General features: G+C 52.6%; 1 protein-coding gene across 1 annotated transcript in view; it reads left to right on the top strand.

Annotated features, from left to right (window-relative positions):
- LOC123751156 (protein O-mannosyl-transferase TMTC1-like) overlaps positions 1-16,786 on the top strand; it is a 130,454-nt gene that overhangs the window by 67,148 nt on the left and 46,520 nt on the right. The window contains exon 3 of the mRNA XM_069304670.1: positions 8,620-8,763. Coding sequence (XP_069160771.1) covers positions 8,620-8,763 — 144 coding nt within the window. The remainder of the gene's footprint in view (positions 1-8,619; positions 8,764-16,786) is intronic.

The raw sequence follows: 16,786 nt of genomic DNA, 5'->3' as shown, positions 1-16,786 counted from the left end.
CGCCGTGGAGACCCCGACGACGCTGTAGAGACCCCGACGACGCTGTAGAGACCCCGACGACGCTGTAGAGACCCCGACGACGCCGTAGAGACCCCGACGACGCTGTGGGGACACCGACGACGCTATAGAGACCCCGACGACGCTGTGGGGACCTCGACGATGCTGTAGAGACCCCGACGACGCTGTGGCGACCACGACGACGCTGTGGGGACACCGAGGACGCTGTAGAGACCCCGACGACGCTGTGGAGACCCCGACGATGCTGTGGGGACTCCGACGACGCTGTAGAGACCCCGATGACGCTGTGGGGACACCGACGACGCTGTAGAGACCCCGATGACGCTGTGGGGACACCGACGACGCTGTAGAGACCCCGACGACGCTGTGGGGACACCGACGACGCTGTAGAGACCCCGATGACGCTGTGGGGACACCGACGACGCTGTAGAGACCCCGACGACGCTGTGGCGACCCCGATGATGCTGTGGAGACTTCGACGACGCTGTGGAGACCCCGACGACGCTGTGAGACCCCGATGACGCTGTGGAGACTTCGACGACGCTGTGGCGACCCCGACAACGCTGTGGAGACCCCGACGACGCTGTGGAGACCCCGACGACGCTGTGGCGACCCCGACGACGCTGTGGGGATCCCGACGATGCTGTGTAGACCCCGACGACGCCGTGGAGACTCCGACGACGCTGTAGAGACCCCGACGACGCTGTAGAGACCCCGACGACGCTGTGGGGACCCCGACGACGCTGTGGGGACTCCGACAATGCTGTGGGGACACCGACGACGCTGTGGCGATCCCGACGACGCTGTGGAGACCCCGACTACGTTGCGGGGACCCTGACGACGCTGTGGGGACCCCGACGACGCCGTGGAGACCCCGACGACGCTGTAGAGACCCCGACGACGCTGTGGGGACCCCAACGACGCCGTGGAGACCCCGACGACGCTGTAGAGACCCCGACCACGCTAAGGGGACACCGACGACGCTGTAGAGACCCCGACGACGCTGTGGGGACCTCGACGACGCTGTGGGGACCTCGACGACGTTGTGAATACCCCGACGACGCTGTGGCGACCCCGACGACGCTGTGGGGACACCGACGACGCTGTGGCGACCCCGACGACGCTGTGGGGGACCCCGACGACACTGTGGGGACCCCGACGACGCTGTGGGGACACCGACGACGCTGTGGCGACCCCGACGACGCTGTGGGGACACCGACGACGCTGTATAAACCCCGACGACGCTGTGGCGACCCCGACGACGCTGTGGAGACCCCGACGACGTTGCGGGGACCCCGACGACGCTGTGGGTACCCCGACGACGCCGTGGAGACCCCGACGACGCTAAGGGGACACCGACGACGCTGTAGAGACCCCGACGACGCTGTGGCGACCTCGACGACGCTGTGGCGACCCCGACGACGCTGTGGAGACCCCGACGACGCTGTGGAGACCCCGACGACGCTGTGGCTACCCCGACGACGCTGTGGGGACCCCGACGACGCTGTGGGGACCCCGACGACGCTGTGGGGACACCGACGACGCTGTGGCGGCCCCGATGACGCTGTGGAGACCCCGACGACGCTGTGGCGACACCGACGACGCTGTGGGGACACCGACGACGCTGTAGGGACTCCGACGACGCTGTGGGGACACCAACGACGCTGTGGCGACCCCGACGACGCTGTGGAGACCCCGACGACGTTGCGGGGACCCCGACGACGCTGTGGGGACCGCGACGACGCCGTGGAGACCCCGACGACGCTGTAGAGACCCCGACGACGCCGTGGGGATCCCGACGACGCCGTGGAGACCCCGACGACGCTGTGGGGACACCTACGACGCTATAGAGACCCCGACGACGCTGTGGGGACCTCGACGATGCTGTAGAGACCACGACGACGCTGTAGAGACCCCGACGACGCTGTGGGGACACCGACGACGCTGTAGAGACCCCGACGACGCTGTGGAGACCCCGACGACGCTGTACAGACCTCGACGACGCTGTGGGGACCCCGACGACGCTGTAGAGACCCCGACGACGCTGTGGTGACCTCGACGACGCTGTGGCGACCCCGACGACGCTGTGGAGACCCCGACGACGCTGTGGAGACCCCGACGACGCTGTGGCGACCCCGACGATGCTCTGGCGAACCCGACGACGCAGTGGAGACCCCGACGACGCCGTGGAGACCCCGACGACGCTTTAGAGACCCCGACGACGCTGTGGGGACCCCGACGACGCCGTGGAGACCCCGACGACGCTGTAGAGACCCCGAAGACGCTATAGAGACCCCGACGACGCCGTGGGGACCCCGACGACGCCGTGGAGACCCCGACGACGCTGTAGAGACCCCGACGACGCTGTAGAGACCCCGACGACGCTGTAGAGACCCCGACGACGCTATAGAGACCCCGACGACGCTGTGGGGACCTCGACGATGCTGTAGAGACCCCGACGACGCTGTGGCGACCACGACGACGCTGTGGGGACACCGAGGACGCTGTAGAGACCCCGACGACGCTGTGGAGACCCCGACGATGCTGTGGGGACTCCGACGACGCTGTAGAGACCCCGATGACGCTGTGGGGACACCGACGACGCTGTAGAGACCCCGACGACGCTGTGGCGACCCCAATGATGCTGTGGAGACTTCGACGACGCTGTGGAGACCCCGACGACGCTGTGAGACCCCGATGACGCTGTGGAGACTTCGACGACGCTGTGGCGACCCCGACAACGCTGTGGAGACCCCGACGACGCTGTGGAGACCCCGACGACGCTGTGGAGACCCCGACGACGCTGTGGCGACCCCGACGACGCTGTGGGGATCCCGACGATGCTGTGTAGACCCCGACGACGCCGTGGAGACTCCGACGACGCTGTAGAGACCCCGACGACGCTGTAGAGACCCCGACGACGCTGTGGATACCCCGACGACGCTGTGGGGACTCCGACGATGCTGTGGGGACACCGACGACGCTGTGGCGATCCCGACGACGCTGTGGAGACCCCGACTACGTTGCGGGGACCCTGACGACGCTGTGGGGACCCCGACGACGCCGTGGAGACCCCGACGACGCTGTAGAGACCCCGACGACGCTGTGGGGACCCCAACGACGCCGTGGAGACCCCGACGACGCTGTAGAGACCCCGACGACGCTGTAGAGACCCCGACCACGCTAAGGGGACACCGACGACGCTGTAGAGACCCCGACGACGCTGTGGGGACCTCGACGACGCTGTGGGGACCTCGACGACGTTGTGAATACCCCGACGACGCTGTGGCGACCCCGACGACGCTGTGGGGACACCGACGACGCTGTGGCGACCCCGACGACGCTGTGGGGGACCCCGACGACGCTGTGGGGACCCCGACGACGCTGTGGGGACACCGACGACGCTGTGGCGACCCCGACGACGCTGTGGGGACACCGACGACGCTGTATAGACCCCGACGACGCTGTGGCGACCCCGACGACGCTGTGGAGACCCCGACGACGTTGCGGGGACCCCGACGACGCTGTGGGTACCCCGACGACGCCGTGGAGACCCCGACGACGCTAAGGGGACACCGACGACGCTGTAGAGACCCCGACGACGCTGTGGGGACCTCGACGACGCTGTGGGGACCTCGACGACGTTGTGAATACCCCGACGACGCTGTGGCGACCCCGACGACGCTGTGGGGACAGCGACGACGCTGTGGCGACCCCGACGACGCTGTGGGGACACCGACGACGCCGTGGAGACCCCGACGACGCTAAGGGGACACCGACGACGCTGTAGAGACCCCGACGACGCTGTGGGGACCTCGACGACGTTGTGGGGACCTCGACGACGTTGTGAATACCCCGACGACGCTGTGGCGACCCCGACGACGCTGTGGGGACAGCGACGACGCTGTGGCGACCCCGACGACGCTGTGGGGGACCCCGACGACGCTGTGGGGACCCCGACGACGCTTTGGGGACACCGACGACGCTGTGGCGACCCCGACGACGCTGTGGGGACACCGACGACGCTGTATAGACCCCGACGACGCTGTGGCGACCCCGACGACGCTGTGGAGACCCCGACGACGTTGCGGGGACCCTGACGACGCTGTGGGTACCCCGACGACGCCGTGGAGACCCCGACGACGCGGTAGAGACCCCGAAGACGCCGTGGAGACCGGACGACGTTGCGGGGACCCCGACGACGCTGTGGGGACCCCGACGACGCTGTAGAGACCCCGACGATGCTGTGGCGACCCCGACGACGTTACGGGGTCCCCGACGACGCTGTAGAGACCCCGACGACGCTGTAGAGACCCCGACGACGCTGTGGAGACCCCGACGACGTTGCGGGGACCCCGACGACGCTGTGGGGACCCCGACGACGCTGTAGAGACCACGACGAGGCCGTAGAGACCCCGACGACGCTCTGGAGACCCCGACGACGCTGTGGCGACCCCGACGACGCTATGGGGACCTCGACGACGCTGTGGCGTCCCCGACGACGCTGTGGGGACCTCGACGACGCTGTGGCGACCCCGACGACGTTGCGGGGACCCCGACGACGCTGTGGGGACCCCGACGACGCCGTGGAGACCCCTACGACGCTGTGGCGATCCCGACGACGGTGCGGGGACCCCGACGACTCTGTGAAGACCCCGACGACGCTGTGGCGACCCCGACGACGCTGTGGAGATCCCGACGACGCTGTGGAGATCCCGACGACGCTGTGGAGACCCCGACGACGCTGTGTCGACCCCGACGACGCTGTGGAGACCCCGACGACGCTGTGGAGACCCCGACGACGCTGTGTCGACCCCGACGACGCTGTGGAGACCCCGACGACACCGTGGAGACTCCGACAACGCCGTAGAGACCCCGACGACGCCGTGGGGACCCTGACGACGCTGTGGGGACCCCGACGACGCTGTGGGGACCCCGACGACGCTTTGGGGACCCCGACGACGCTGTGGGGACCCCGACGACGCTGTGGTGACCCCGACGACGCTGTGGCTACCCCGACGACGCTGTAGAGACCCCTACGACGCTGTAGAGACGCCGACGACGCTGTAGAGACCCCGACGACGCTGTGGGGACACCGACGACGCTGTAGAGACCCCGACGACGCTGAGGGGACCTCGACGACGCTGTTGGGACACCGACGACGCTGTGGAGACTCCGACGACGCTGTGGGGACACCGACGACGCTGTGGGGACACCGACGACGCTGTGGCGACCCCGACGACGCTGTGGAGACCTCGATGACGCTGTGGAGACACCGACGACGCTGTGGGGACACCGACGACGCTGTGGGGACACCGACGACGCTGTGGACACCCCGGCGACGCTGTGGGGACACCGACGACACTGTAGAGACCCCGACGACGCTGAGGTGACCCCGACGACGCTGTGGCGACCCCGACGAGGCTGTGGAGACCCCGACGACGTTGCGGGGACCCCGACGACGCTGTGGGGACCCCGACGACGCCGTGAAGACCCCGACGACGCTGTAGAGACCCCGACGACGCCGTGGAGACCCCGACGACGCCGTGGAGACCCCGACGACGCCGTGGAGACCCCGACGACGTTGCTGGTGCCCCGACGACGCTGTGGGGACCCCGACGACGCTGTAGGGACCCCGATGACTTTGCGGGGACCCCGACGACGCTGTGGGGACCCCGACGACGCTGTGGGGACCCCGACAACGCTGTGGAGACCCCAACGACGCCGTGGAGACTCCGACGACGCTGTGGGGACCCCGACGACACTGTAGAGACTCCGACGACGTTGCGGGGACCCCGACGACGCTGTGGGGACTCCGACGACGCCGTGGAGACCCCGATGACGCTGTGGCGACCCCGACGACGGTGCGGGGACCCCGACGACGCTGTGGGGACCCCGACGACGCTGTGGCGACCTTGACGATGCCGTGGAGACCCCGACGACACTGTGGCGACCTTGACGATGCCGTGGAGACCCCGACGACGCTGTGGGGACCCCGACGACGCCTTGTAAACCCCGACGATGCTTTGGAGACCCCGACGACGCTGTGGGAATCTTGACGACGCTGTGGAGACCCCGACGACGCCGTGGAGACCTCGACGACGCCGTGGAGACCTCGACGACGCCGTGGAAACCTCGACGACGCCGTGGAGACCTCGACGACGCCGTAGAGACCTTGACGACGCCGTGGAGACCTCGACGACGCCGTGGAGACCTCGACGACGCCGTGGAGACCTCGACGACGCCGTGGAGACCTCGACGACGCCGTGGAGACCTCGACGACGCCGTGGAGACCTCGACGACGCCATGGAGACCTCGACGACGCCGTGGAGACCTCGACGACGCCGTGGAGACCCAACGACACGCAGACATCCAGTAGTATTGTTCCAAAGATATAACAAAGCTGTAGAAATTAATCACAAGTCACCAACTAAGCCGCTACGGAGTCACGAGGTCGGCAAAACAGCTGGAAATTTCCCACACAAATTAATGAAACTGAAATATATGAGATAGGAAGTGTCCAGCTAAGGGGTCCTGTAGAACTTACGAGGTGCGATATGCGTGAAGTGTACAGGTGCGTGAAGTGTACAGGTGCGTGAAGTGTACAGGTGCGTGAAGTGTGCCTTTGCGTGAAGTGTATAGGTGTGTGAAGTGTACAGGTGCGTGAAGTGTACAGGTGCGTGAAGTGTGCCTTTGCGTGAAGTGTATAGGTGTGTGAAGTGTACAGGTGCGTGAAGTGTACAGGTGCGTGAAGTGTGCCGGTGCGTGAAGTGTATATGTGCGTGAAGTGTGCCGGTGCGTGAAGTGTATAGGTGTGTGAAGTGTACAGGTGCGTGAAGTGTACAGGTGCGTGAAGTGTACAGGTGCGTGAAGTGTACAGGTGCGTGAAGTGTACAGGTGCGTGAAGTGTACAGGTGCGTGAAGTGTACATATGCGTGAAATGGTATAATAAAGGGGATATGAAAGTGTTTAACTTTAATCTTAAAGCTGAACTTTAACGTTGAACACCACAAAATAGAACACGAAACAATGGATAAAATGTGAATAATGTTAAACTAAGGAAACATCTAAGGACATCTAAGGGAACATCAAACATCCATTTCGTAATAAATGGCCGGAATTGCTGATACTCAAACTCATCCGAGGTTTATGGAAGCACCGCTTTGTCTGAAACTTTTTGTGTAAATTCAATCACATTTGTAGAAGTAATTCCATTAGTAAACAAAAATAAACAAATACAAAATTCAGAGGACAATAACCCAATAACAGAAATATTCTGAGTGACAAAACCTGCCTTCAAGAAGAGACGGGAATTGCATTAAGTTTGGTTGCAATGTAATAAGCTTCCTTTATTGCAATATGACTGAGGTGGGAAGCCGGCAATTCACGGGTTTACAGACTTCGTTATCGCTGCATCCGGCCGCGGTTGGCCAGATATTCCCACTTGGGTCAAACTCGTATCGAATCCGATATCATCTATTGAAATAACTGACGTGAATACATTTATATGTTCCTCCTACACCAGGGGAGGGACTCCCCCGTTATATCTTCCTCCCACACCATGGGAGGGAGTCCACTGTTATATCTACACCTGTACACTATATAAGTGTACAGGTGCGTGATATGGTATAATAAAGGGGATATTAAAGTGTTAAACTTTAATTTTGAAGTTGAACTTTAAAGTTGAACACCACAAAATAGAACACGAAACTAGGGATAAAATGTGAATAATGTTAAACTAAGGAAACATCTGGTTAGATACTGGTAAAAATTTGTAATTTGTAAAAAAAAATATTGAAAATTCATGGAAGAAGCTATAGGGTAATATAATAGACACGAGCTCGCCAGATTGTTTCAAGCGTCGGTAGACATTATATATATATATATATATATATATATATATATATATATATATATATATATATATATATATATATATATATATATATATATATATGTGTGTGTGAAGAGCCGTCTGGTATGGGGCCAATAGGCCTTTTGTGGTATCCTTACTTGTTATGTTCATATGTTCTTAAGTGTGTTATTGTATATGAAGGAATGTATACAATTATCTGGAATCTCACGAACACTCAATTTGAATATCTTGTTGTGAAATGTTTGGGGGCACATGTGGGGGTGACATTCTTGCAGTGTAGCACTAACGTTGTCTGCACACTCAATATATATGTAGCAATGTTCATTCCTATGTAGCTCCAACTCTATTATCCCAGTGACAATATTCTATATCAAAACCGACCACCAAGGAGCCCCTGGTAGTGTTTCTGCCTTCACCACTTCACCTCGAGGTGATGAGTGTGGCCTGGTGGTGCCCACACACACCCACAGGTCTGGCCTGTGGGTGTGTGCAAGCTCCACCGAACTTTTCCTGGACCATATATGTTTTTTTAGATATCTCAACAAACTCTGACCAGTTTCACGATCTTCGCTTTCCAATGTTTGCCTTTTGTGAACCTCTCTATGCGTTCTGAACCCCCCCCCCCCTTCTGCTAGCCCCTCCCCCCTGGCCTCCAGGTGCTGACCCCTGGCCTCCAGGTGCTGACCCCTGGCCTCCAGGTGCTGACCTCTGGCTCTCTCCCTCAGACTGTGGCCGGGGCACTCGAGCGCCCACAACAACCTGGGCACACTTCTTAACGACACCTCGGAGGCCGAAAACCACTTCCGGATGGCCCTCAAGGCCCACCCTCACCACGCCCACGCCTACTACAACTTGGCCAACCTCAGACAGTAAGTGATATTTAAGTTACACCATCTTTCGTGTCCTCTGCTTTCTGGCTAACCTCTTCCAGCAGATACGTAATCACTTCTGACTGCCTAAACCCTCCACGCCCCACACCAGCACAATTTGTACACCTCACAGGAGGTGTACCCAGTTACACATTTGTATGTTACACAGTTACACCGTTGTATGGTACACAGTTACAACGTTGTATGGTACACAGTTACACTGTTGTATGGTACACAGTTACACCGTTGTATGGTACACAGTTACACCGTTGTATGGTACACAGTTACACTGTTGTATGGTACACAGTTACACCGTTGTATGGTACACAGTTACACCGTTGTATGGTACACAGTTACACCGTTGTATGGTACAGAGTTACACCGTTGTATGGTACACAGTTACACCGTTGTATGGTACACAGTTACACCGTTATATGGTACACAGTTACACCGTTGTATGGTACACAGTTACACCGTTGTATGGTACCCAGTTCCACCGTTGTATGGTACCCAGTTCCACCGTTGTATGGTACCCAGTTCCACCCACCACAATACACATTATTTACACATATGCTACACACCTGCACCAACTAACTACGTCAGTAATTCATATTTTTAGTATAATATAATAATTAGAACAAACTAATATGAAAAGAAATAGTTAAAAATAACGAAAATCACTCTGCCTGTTAGCCAAATCGGTCCCTTGCATACTAGGCCAAGTAGTGCAATTCTGGCTAAGGAACCCTTCAGTACCCTTACCTTATGGTCTGTGGCTTAAACCTGGATTAGATGAAATAGTTGACCACCTAACCTGAATGCACTCGGGCATGGGGTTAATTGAGTTCAAAAGACTCTCCCATGCTTTTTGTTCGTTGGTAGTACAGTGGTACAGCACTCGGCTTAGGGCATTTGGCACTTTCAGGTATATATATATATATATATATATATATATATATATATATATATATATATATATATATATATATATATATATATATATATATATATATATATATAAACTGAAAACTCACAATCCAGAAGTGACTCGAACCCATACTGCCAGGAGCAACGCAACTGGTATGTACAGGATGCCTTAATCCGCATGACCATCACGACCGGACATAAGGAAATGCCCAAGATTACCATCCGAGTGCCGGCGGAGAAGTGGTTCAAATAGCTTCGGCTTTCACTTCCTTATGTCCGGTCGTGATGGTCAAGCGAATTAAGGCGTCCTGTACATACCAGTTGCGTTGCTCCTGGCAGTATGGGTTCAAGTCACTTCTGACGTTGAAGGGTGTGAGTTTTCAGTTGCATATAGTCCTGGGGACCATTCAGGCTTGTTCGCATATTATATATATATATATATATATATATATATATATATATATATTATAAACCAAAGCAGTATATAAACATGCACGAATAATCCCCAGCGTACGCCCATATAAAGTTCAAAGGCTGCATTTCATTGTTCAAAGCGCTATAATTTCGTAATAAAAGGCCGGAATTGCTGATACTCAAACTCATCCGAGGTTTTATGGAAGCACCGCTTTGTCTGAAACTTTTTGTGTAAATCCAATCACATTTGTAGAATTAATTACATTAGTAAACAAAAATTAACAAATACAAAATTCAGAGGACAATAACCCAATAACAGAAATATTCTGAGTGACAAAACCTGCCTTCAAGAAGAGACGGGAATTGCATTAAGTTTGGTTGCAATGTAATAAGCTTCCTTTATTGCAATAAGACTGAGGTGGGAAGCCGGTAATACACGGGTTTACAGACTTCGTTATCGCTGCATCCGGCCGCAGTTAGCCAGATATTCCCACTTGGGTCAAACTCGTATCGAATCCGATTTCATCTATTTAAATAACAGGAGTGAAAAGGGAGTGTCGAAAGGAGCTAAAAAAGAATACATTTATATCTTTCTCCTACACCAGGGGAGGGAGTCATCCACCGTTATATCTTCCTCCCATACCAGGGGAGGGAGTCATCCACCGTTATATCTTCCTCCTACACCAGGGGAGGGAGTCCACCGTGATATCTTTCTCCTACACCAGGGGAGGGAGTCCACCGTTATATCTTCCTCCTACACGAGGGGAGGGAGTCCAACTTTATATCTTTCTCCTACACCAGGGGAAGGAAAGACGGGGCAGTAAACTAAAGGTTTGCAAGTGTCAGTGACATAGTACCTACGGGCTCACCATAGCCCGTGCTGCTTGGAGCTTTTTGTTCCAAGTAGCGAATCTTTAACAACAACAACAGTGACATGACTCAGGTGCTCAGTGTTCACCACCTTGGTCAGGTTGCAAGGACAGGTACACAAAACATAAGTAATACTTGCAAGGAACACATTCTCTAACACGATACCTCCTTGGATCTAAACATGGCGTCTATCTTAAGTAAATGTTGTCGTCCTCTTTACATATATATATTATATATTATATATATATATATATATATATATATATATATATATATATATATATATATATATATATATATATATATATATATATATATATATATATATATATATATATAAATATATATATATATATATATATATATATATATATATATATATATATATATATATATATAAATATATATATATATATATATATATATATATATATATATATATATATATATATATATATATATATTGTGACGATAATCTCCTTCAAGAGATTGAGCCTGCTCTTCCCTCCACAATTACGTCGTTAAAATTATATAAAACTACTAGGGAAGAAATGTCCAACAACGACAACAACATCTCCAAGGTTTGCCAGAGCGCAAAACGTATGCAGCCAGGGACACCTGTTCGGACTCAAACCGCCAAACTACCTGTTGATCGCTGCCGGCTCCTCGCTGATTGGTCGCCGGTCTGGCTGCAACTGCACTCGCCCCCCCATACTACTTGATGTCTGGGGTCACCACGACCTCAGACCTCAGAATATTCAGTGCTTCCACAGTTAACACTTCTCCCGGCTAGACGTTAGCGTGTACTGAGAGAGGTGGTAGCTTAAAGCCAATATTCCAGCACCTCACATTTATTTTTGTATCGCACTTCTTGTTATTTTGTCTTAACGTAACTTTTCATTGTGTCATTTAGTTATTCTTATTCTTTTGATTGATTGATTTTATTATAAGAATTTGTTTGTCCATTTTTTCATGTTTTGATTTATTTAACGTAATTAAAATTTCATTGTTAAAGTTTACTTGTGTTTTGTGTGTCTTCTCCTTACCTTACCACAGACGAAGTTCCAGTTTTTTCTATTTTTTTTTATAACTATGTGACGAGGCCATACCCCTAGCCTTAAACAGCCGAACACCAACGCGTTACAGTCACAAGTTATATGGGGGCCTGTCCTAGGAGCTTCACTCAGGTACTGGTGCCAAGTGGTAATTTATGGTAAGCGTATTTAACTTTGTTAACGTAGCTTTACTATTTTTCATATTCCATTTCATTTTTTATTAGGTGCGGTGTATTGTGTATTACGAGAGTAACATATGGTGAAGGTGAGACAACTTTGGATTACGTGGTGACTGTAGGCCTCAGCCATACTCTTAATTGGTCATCTCTCCCTCCGTGTTATTACTCGTGTTTACCATCTATGTCCCTTGAATATTTCTCATTTTGACAGATCATCATATTGGTACCCTGGTACTGTGGTCTGCCCCGGGTCAAGAGTACCCAATCTTCTGCAATCTGACTGTAGGAGGACAAAGAGGGCCATAGTTCCTCTAGCTCGAACTTTAGTTGCTGAATTGGGACCTCAGCAGCAGTTCTCGTCACCAGTTGACACCTCGCACCCCTACACGTCAGTCAGAGATGATGATACGTACAACGGTAGGGAATTAGCTTACTTTTCAGAGCACAAAAGTTCGCTAATTCTGTAAGTATCATATTAAATTCAGTAGGAAAAACTTGCTTTATGTTCTATAGAGACTTGGCAAGGTATGCCTACATCCTTGGACTACCAATTTTACTTTTGAAGCATTTAACTGTTTCATTTGTTTTCGAAACTCTGTTTCATTTGTTAGTAGGATTTTCTTGCCCTTATCCTCTTACATGAGTACCAGGTACAAGATTTCCTGCGCCCTTGATTTAATTTAATCATTTAACATCTTTTACTTAACTTTAATTGTTAAAGATCTCACAGGATAGGTACCAGTTGCCACGTTGTCCTGTTTCTGACATTCACTATTGAATATTCGTGTACCTTTATTTGCTAATTTCACCATGTTTCGTCTCCAAGCTTTCCGTACAAATCCAGCAGGTGAAATAGGGACTTTAAGTCGTGCCAAGAGGACTGAATTACAAACTCTTGCACATGAGTATCAACTAGAAGTTCCCTACCAAGCCAACAAAAATGACCTACACAACCTGTTGCTGGATTACTATTTAGAGCAAGGTAAGATAGACTCTGAAACTCATGAAACTTACTATATTGCAGAAAAAAATGATTTGGCAATGCTGAAACTCAAACTAGAGCTGGCCAAGATTGAACGTGAGCAGCAAAGAGAAGCAGCTGCCATACGAAGAGACGAACAAGAACGTGAAATCGCCCTCAAGGAACGTGAGTTTGCATTACTCCGTGAACGGGAACGAGAACAGCTTGAAACCAAACAACGCGAGTTGGAGATACAACGTGAACATGACAAGCAACAAGCGACTCTGGCTCTTGAGTGTCGTCAACGAGAATACACGTTGGAAACTTCACACCTCGCTCAACGCCAGCAAGCTACTGCCAATCTTCCCGTCAGTTTTAATATATCACATGCAAGTAAGTTAATGCCATCCTTTGTAGAAGCAGAAGTTGATGTGTTTTTCACCACCTTTGAAACTCTTGCTAATCAACTCAGTTGGCCTGTCGACCAATGGGCCACACATCTCAGAGTCCATCTTACAGGTAGAGCTGCAGTCACACTCAGTACTTTGGCGTCTGGGAATGACTACTACACTCTGAAACAAGCAGTGTTGGACGCCTACCTACTTTCCACCGAAAGTTATAGAAGGAAATTCCGTGACCACCTGAAGGCAAGTACCACTAGCTTCCTTGAGTTTGCTAACACGAAACGGAGGTATTTCATGAAATGGCTGGAAGCAGCACATGTCTCTACTTTTACAGAACTCGTCAACCTGATGCTTGTTGAAGAATTCTTGAGGCGTGTGCCGCCTCCTGTCCGCCTCTACTTAGCAGATAAAGAAGAAACCGACTACCTGAAGTGTGCTAAGTCGGCTGACACAGCCTCATCCACCGGCTGACACCCGAACCATCCTCCAGTAAGAAGTCGTGGTACAGTTACGAGAAGGTGAGCCCCGATCAAGCTGGTTCACAACTGTACTGCAAGTATTGTAGACTCTATGGACATACCATAGACAAGTGTGGTAAGTCTCAATACAAGGGAATCACTGACCAACAAAGACCCAAACCCACTCCTCCTAAGTCCGGTAAGCCTGTGATGAATGTTGGTGTTGATGTTAATGATCTTTCTCTTTTCAGTAACCACCTGTATACTGGGACTGTCTCTGCCAACGGTTCAAATCCGGAGGGACGTTTCAAATTGAAGATCTTGAGGGACACAGCGGCTCTTCAATCGATCATCTTGAAGTCGGCTGTGCCCAACATCACCTACACCGGAGAAACTGTCTTCATCACTGACCTCACTGCTACCACTCCATACCCTCTCGCCAGAGTCCACCTGGATTGTCCCTACGTGAACGGGGAAGTCCAAGTCGCCGTCAGGGAAAAGCCTTTTCCCATGCCTGGAGTGCAACTTCTCCTAGGCAACGACTTGGCAGAAGACCTGCAACCGACCAACCTGATCGTCATGGACAAACCCCAGGTGTGTAACTCTGTGCCAAGTAACCCTATTCTAGAGTATGTTCCAGCAGAGGTTCAAGAGAGTGGTGAAGTTTCTCCTCCGGTTCTCGTGACCACCCGTGCACAAGCCGCACGTCCACAGCCAGCTGACTCTACTGCTACCGCTGTCCCTCAAGACCCTCAGAAACTCCCCCCGCATCTGAGCAAGTTGGAGTTCCGTAAGTTGCAGAGGGAAGATCTTACTTTAACACCATTGTTTTTCCAGGCTGAGACTCAACCCGACAGTATTCCTGGGTTCTTCCTAGAGAACGACTTGCTCTACCGTAGATATAGACCCAGTAAACTGAAGGAGGAGGACGATTGGGCCAACATCGAACAACTTGTGATTCCTACCAGCCTGCGGCCCACTATTCTACACCTGGCCCACGGAGCATTCTCCCACTACGGCTTCAACAAGACTTACCATGGAATTCGTCAAGACTACTACTGGCCAGGTATGGTAAATAACGTCAAACAGTACGTAAAACAGTGTCATACATGTCAGATGGCAGGCAAACCGAACGTCTCCATTCCCAGAGCGCCACTGATTCCCATACAGGTGCCTGCGGAACCTTTCCACAGACTCATAATAGACTGTGTTGGTCCTTTACCTCGGACCAGTTCAGGTAACGCCTACATCCTAACCATCCTGTGTCCTACCACCAGATTTCCCATAGCAGTTCCAGTGAAGAACATCACGGCTGCTACGGTTATCAAACATCTATTGAAGATCTTCACTCAATACGGATTTCCCAGGGAGATTCAAAGTGACTGTGGTACCAACTTCACCAGTGATCTCTTCAAAAGGACACTGGAGGAGTTCAACATCAAACAGGTATTGTCCAGCCCCTATCATCCTGCTTCACAGGGTTCTCTTGAACGTAGTCATCAGACCATCAAAGCACTCTTGAAAAAGTTTTGTAGTGAAACCTCGAAGGATTGGGATAAGCAGATTGACCTTATAATGTGTATTTTCAGAAGTCTCCCCAATGAGTCCCTAGGAGTATCTCCTTATGAGATGCTCTACGGCCGTAAGTGCCGTACTCCCCTTAAGGCTTTCAAAGACTCTCTCAGAGATGCCACCTTCAGTGAGCATCAGAATGTGCCCCAGTTTCTTCAAAACCTTCAACACATTCTAGAGAGAGTCCACCGCTTTGCCCATAATAATCTATTGAAAGCCCAGGAGAGAATGAAGACTCATTACGACCAGACCAGCAAGGTAAGAAAATTCAAGCCGGGAGACTTCGTCCTTGCCTACTTCCCTATCCCAGGTTCACCTTTACAAAACAGGTTTTCAGGACCCTACTGCATCAAAGAGTGCAGGAATAATAACAACTACGTAATAGAGACTCCAGATAGGCGGCGGAAGACTCCTCCCACTGTCCTGACTAATTGTTCTACCTTCACAGAACCCTACATCCACAGTGAGACCTTCCCAGCTTCTCCTCCCGAAAGCACTGACAAGGAGTCAGCGCTTTCTAATTCCGAAATCCTTAATGATCTTCCCAAATGCTTTCAGGATAATAATCGTGCTCCTTTTCCATATTCTAATTCCACTCTCACCTTGTCAGATAAGCCCTTCATCCTCCATGTCGACGCCAGGGGTACCGACGTTGGTGGTGTCATGATGCAGCAACGAGGCGAGAAGAATACACCTGTCAGCGACTACTGCTACAAGGAACTACGGAACAATTGGCAAGGAGCTACTCTTCCTCATCCTGAAGCTTCAGCACTTCCCTCCACACCTGAAAAGTGCTCGGTCCACCATCAATACGGACCACACCACCCTACACCTCCTGCAGCACGCCCACTTCTCATCTCAACGTCTTCTACTATGGGCTTGCTAACTGCAGAAATTCAACCTGGAGACACGCTATACCAAGAGTCTGACAACATCTTAGCCCATGATCTCTCCAGAGTTTATGAAGTAGAAGCGACTCCATCCATTACTCCACCACCTAACGACGTACTTCTTCCAGAACCGCAGGCTTCGGGGGAGAGTTGTGATGATAATCTCCTTCAAGAGATTGAGCCTGCTCTTCCCTCCACAATTATGTCGTTAAAATTATATAAAACTACTAGGGAAGAAATGTCCAACAACGACAACAACATCTCCAAGGTTTGCCAGAGCGCAAAACGTATGC

The sequence above is a fragment of the Procambarus clarkii genome, chromosome 53 (assembly GCF_040958095.1).
Source record: "Procambarus clarkii isolate CNS0578487 chromosome 53, FALCON_Pclarkii_2.0, whole genome shotgun sequence".
NCBI classification, from domain to species: Eukaryota; Metazoa; Arthropoda; class Malacostraca; order Decapoda; family Cambaridae; genus Procambarus; species Procambarus clarkii.
This window is presented reverse-complemented; position numbering and strand designations above follow the sequence as displayed.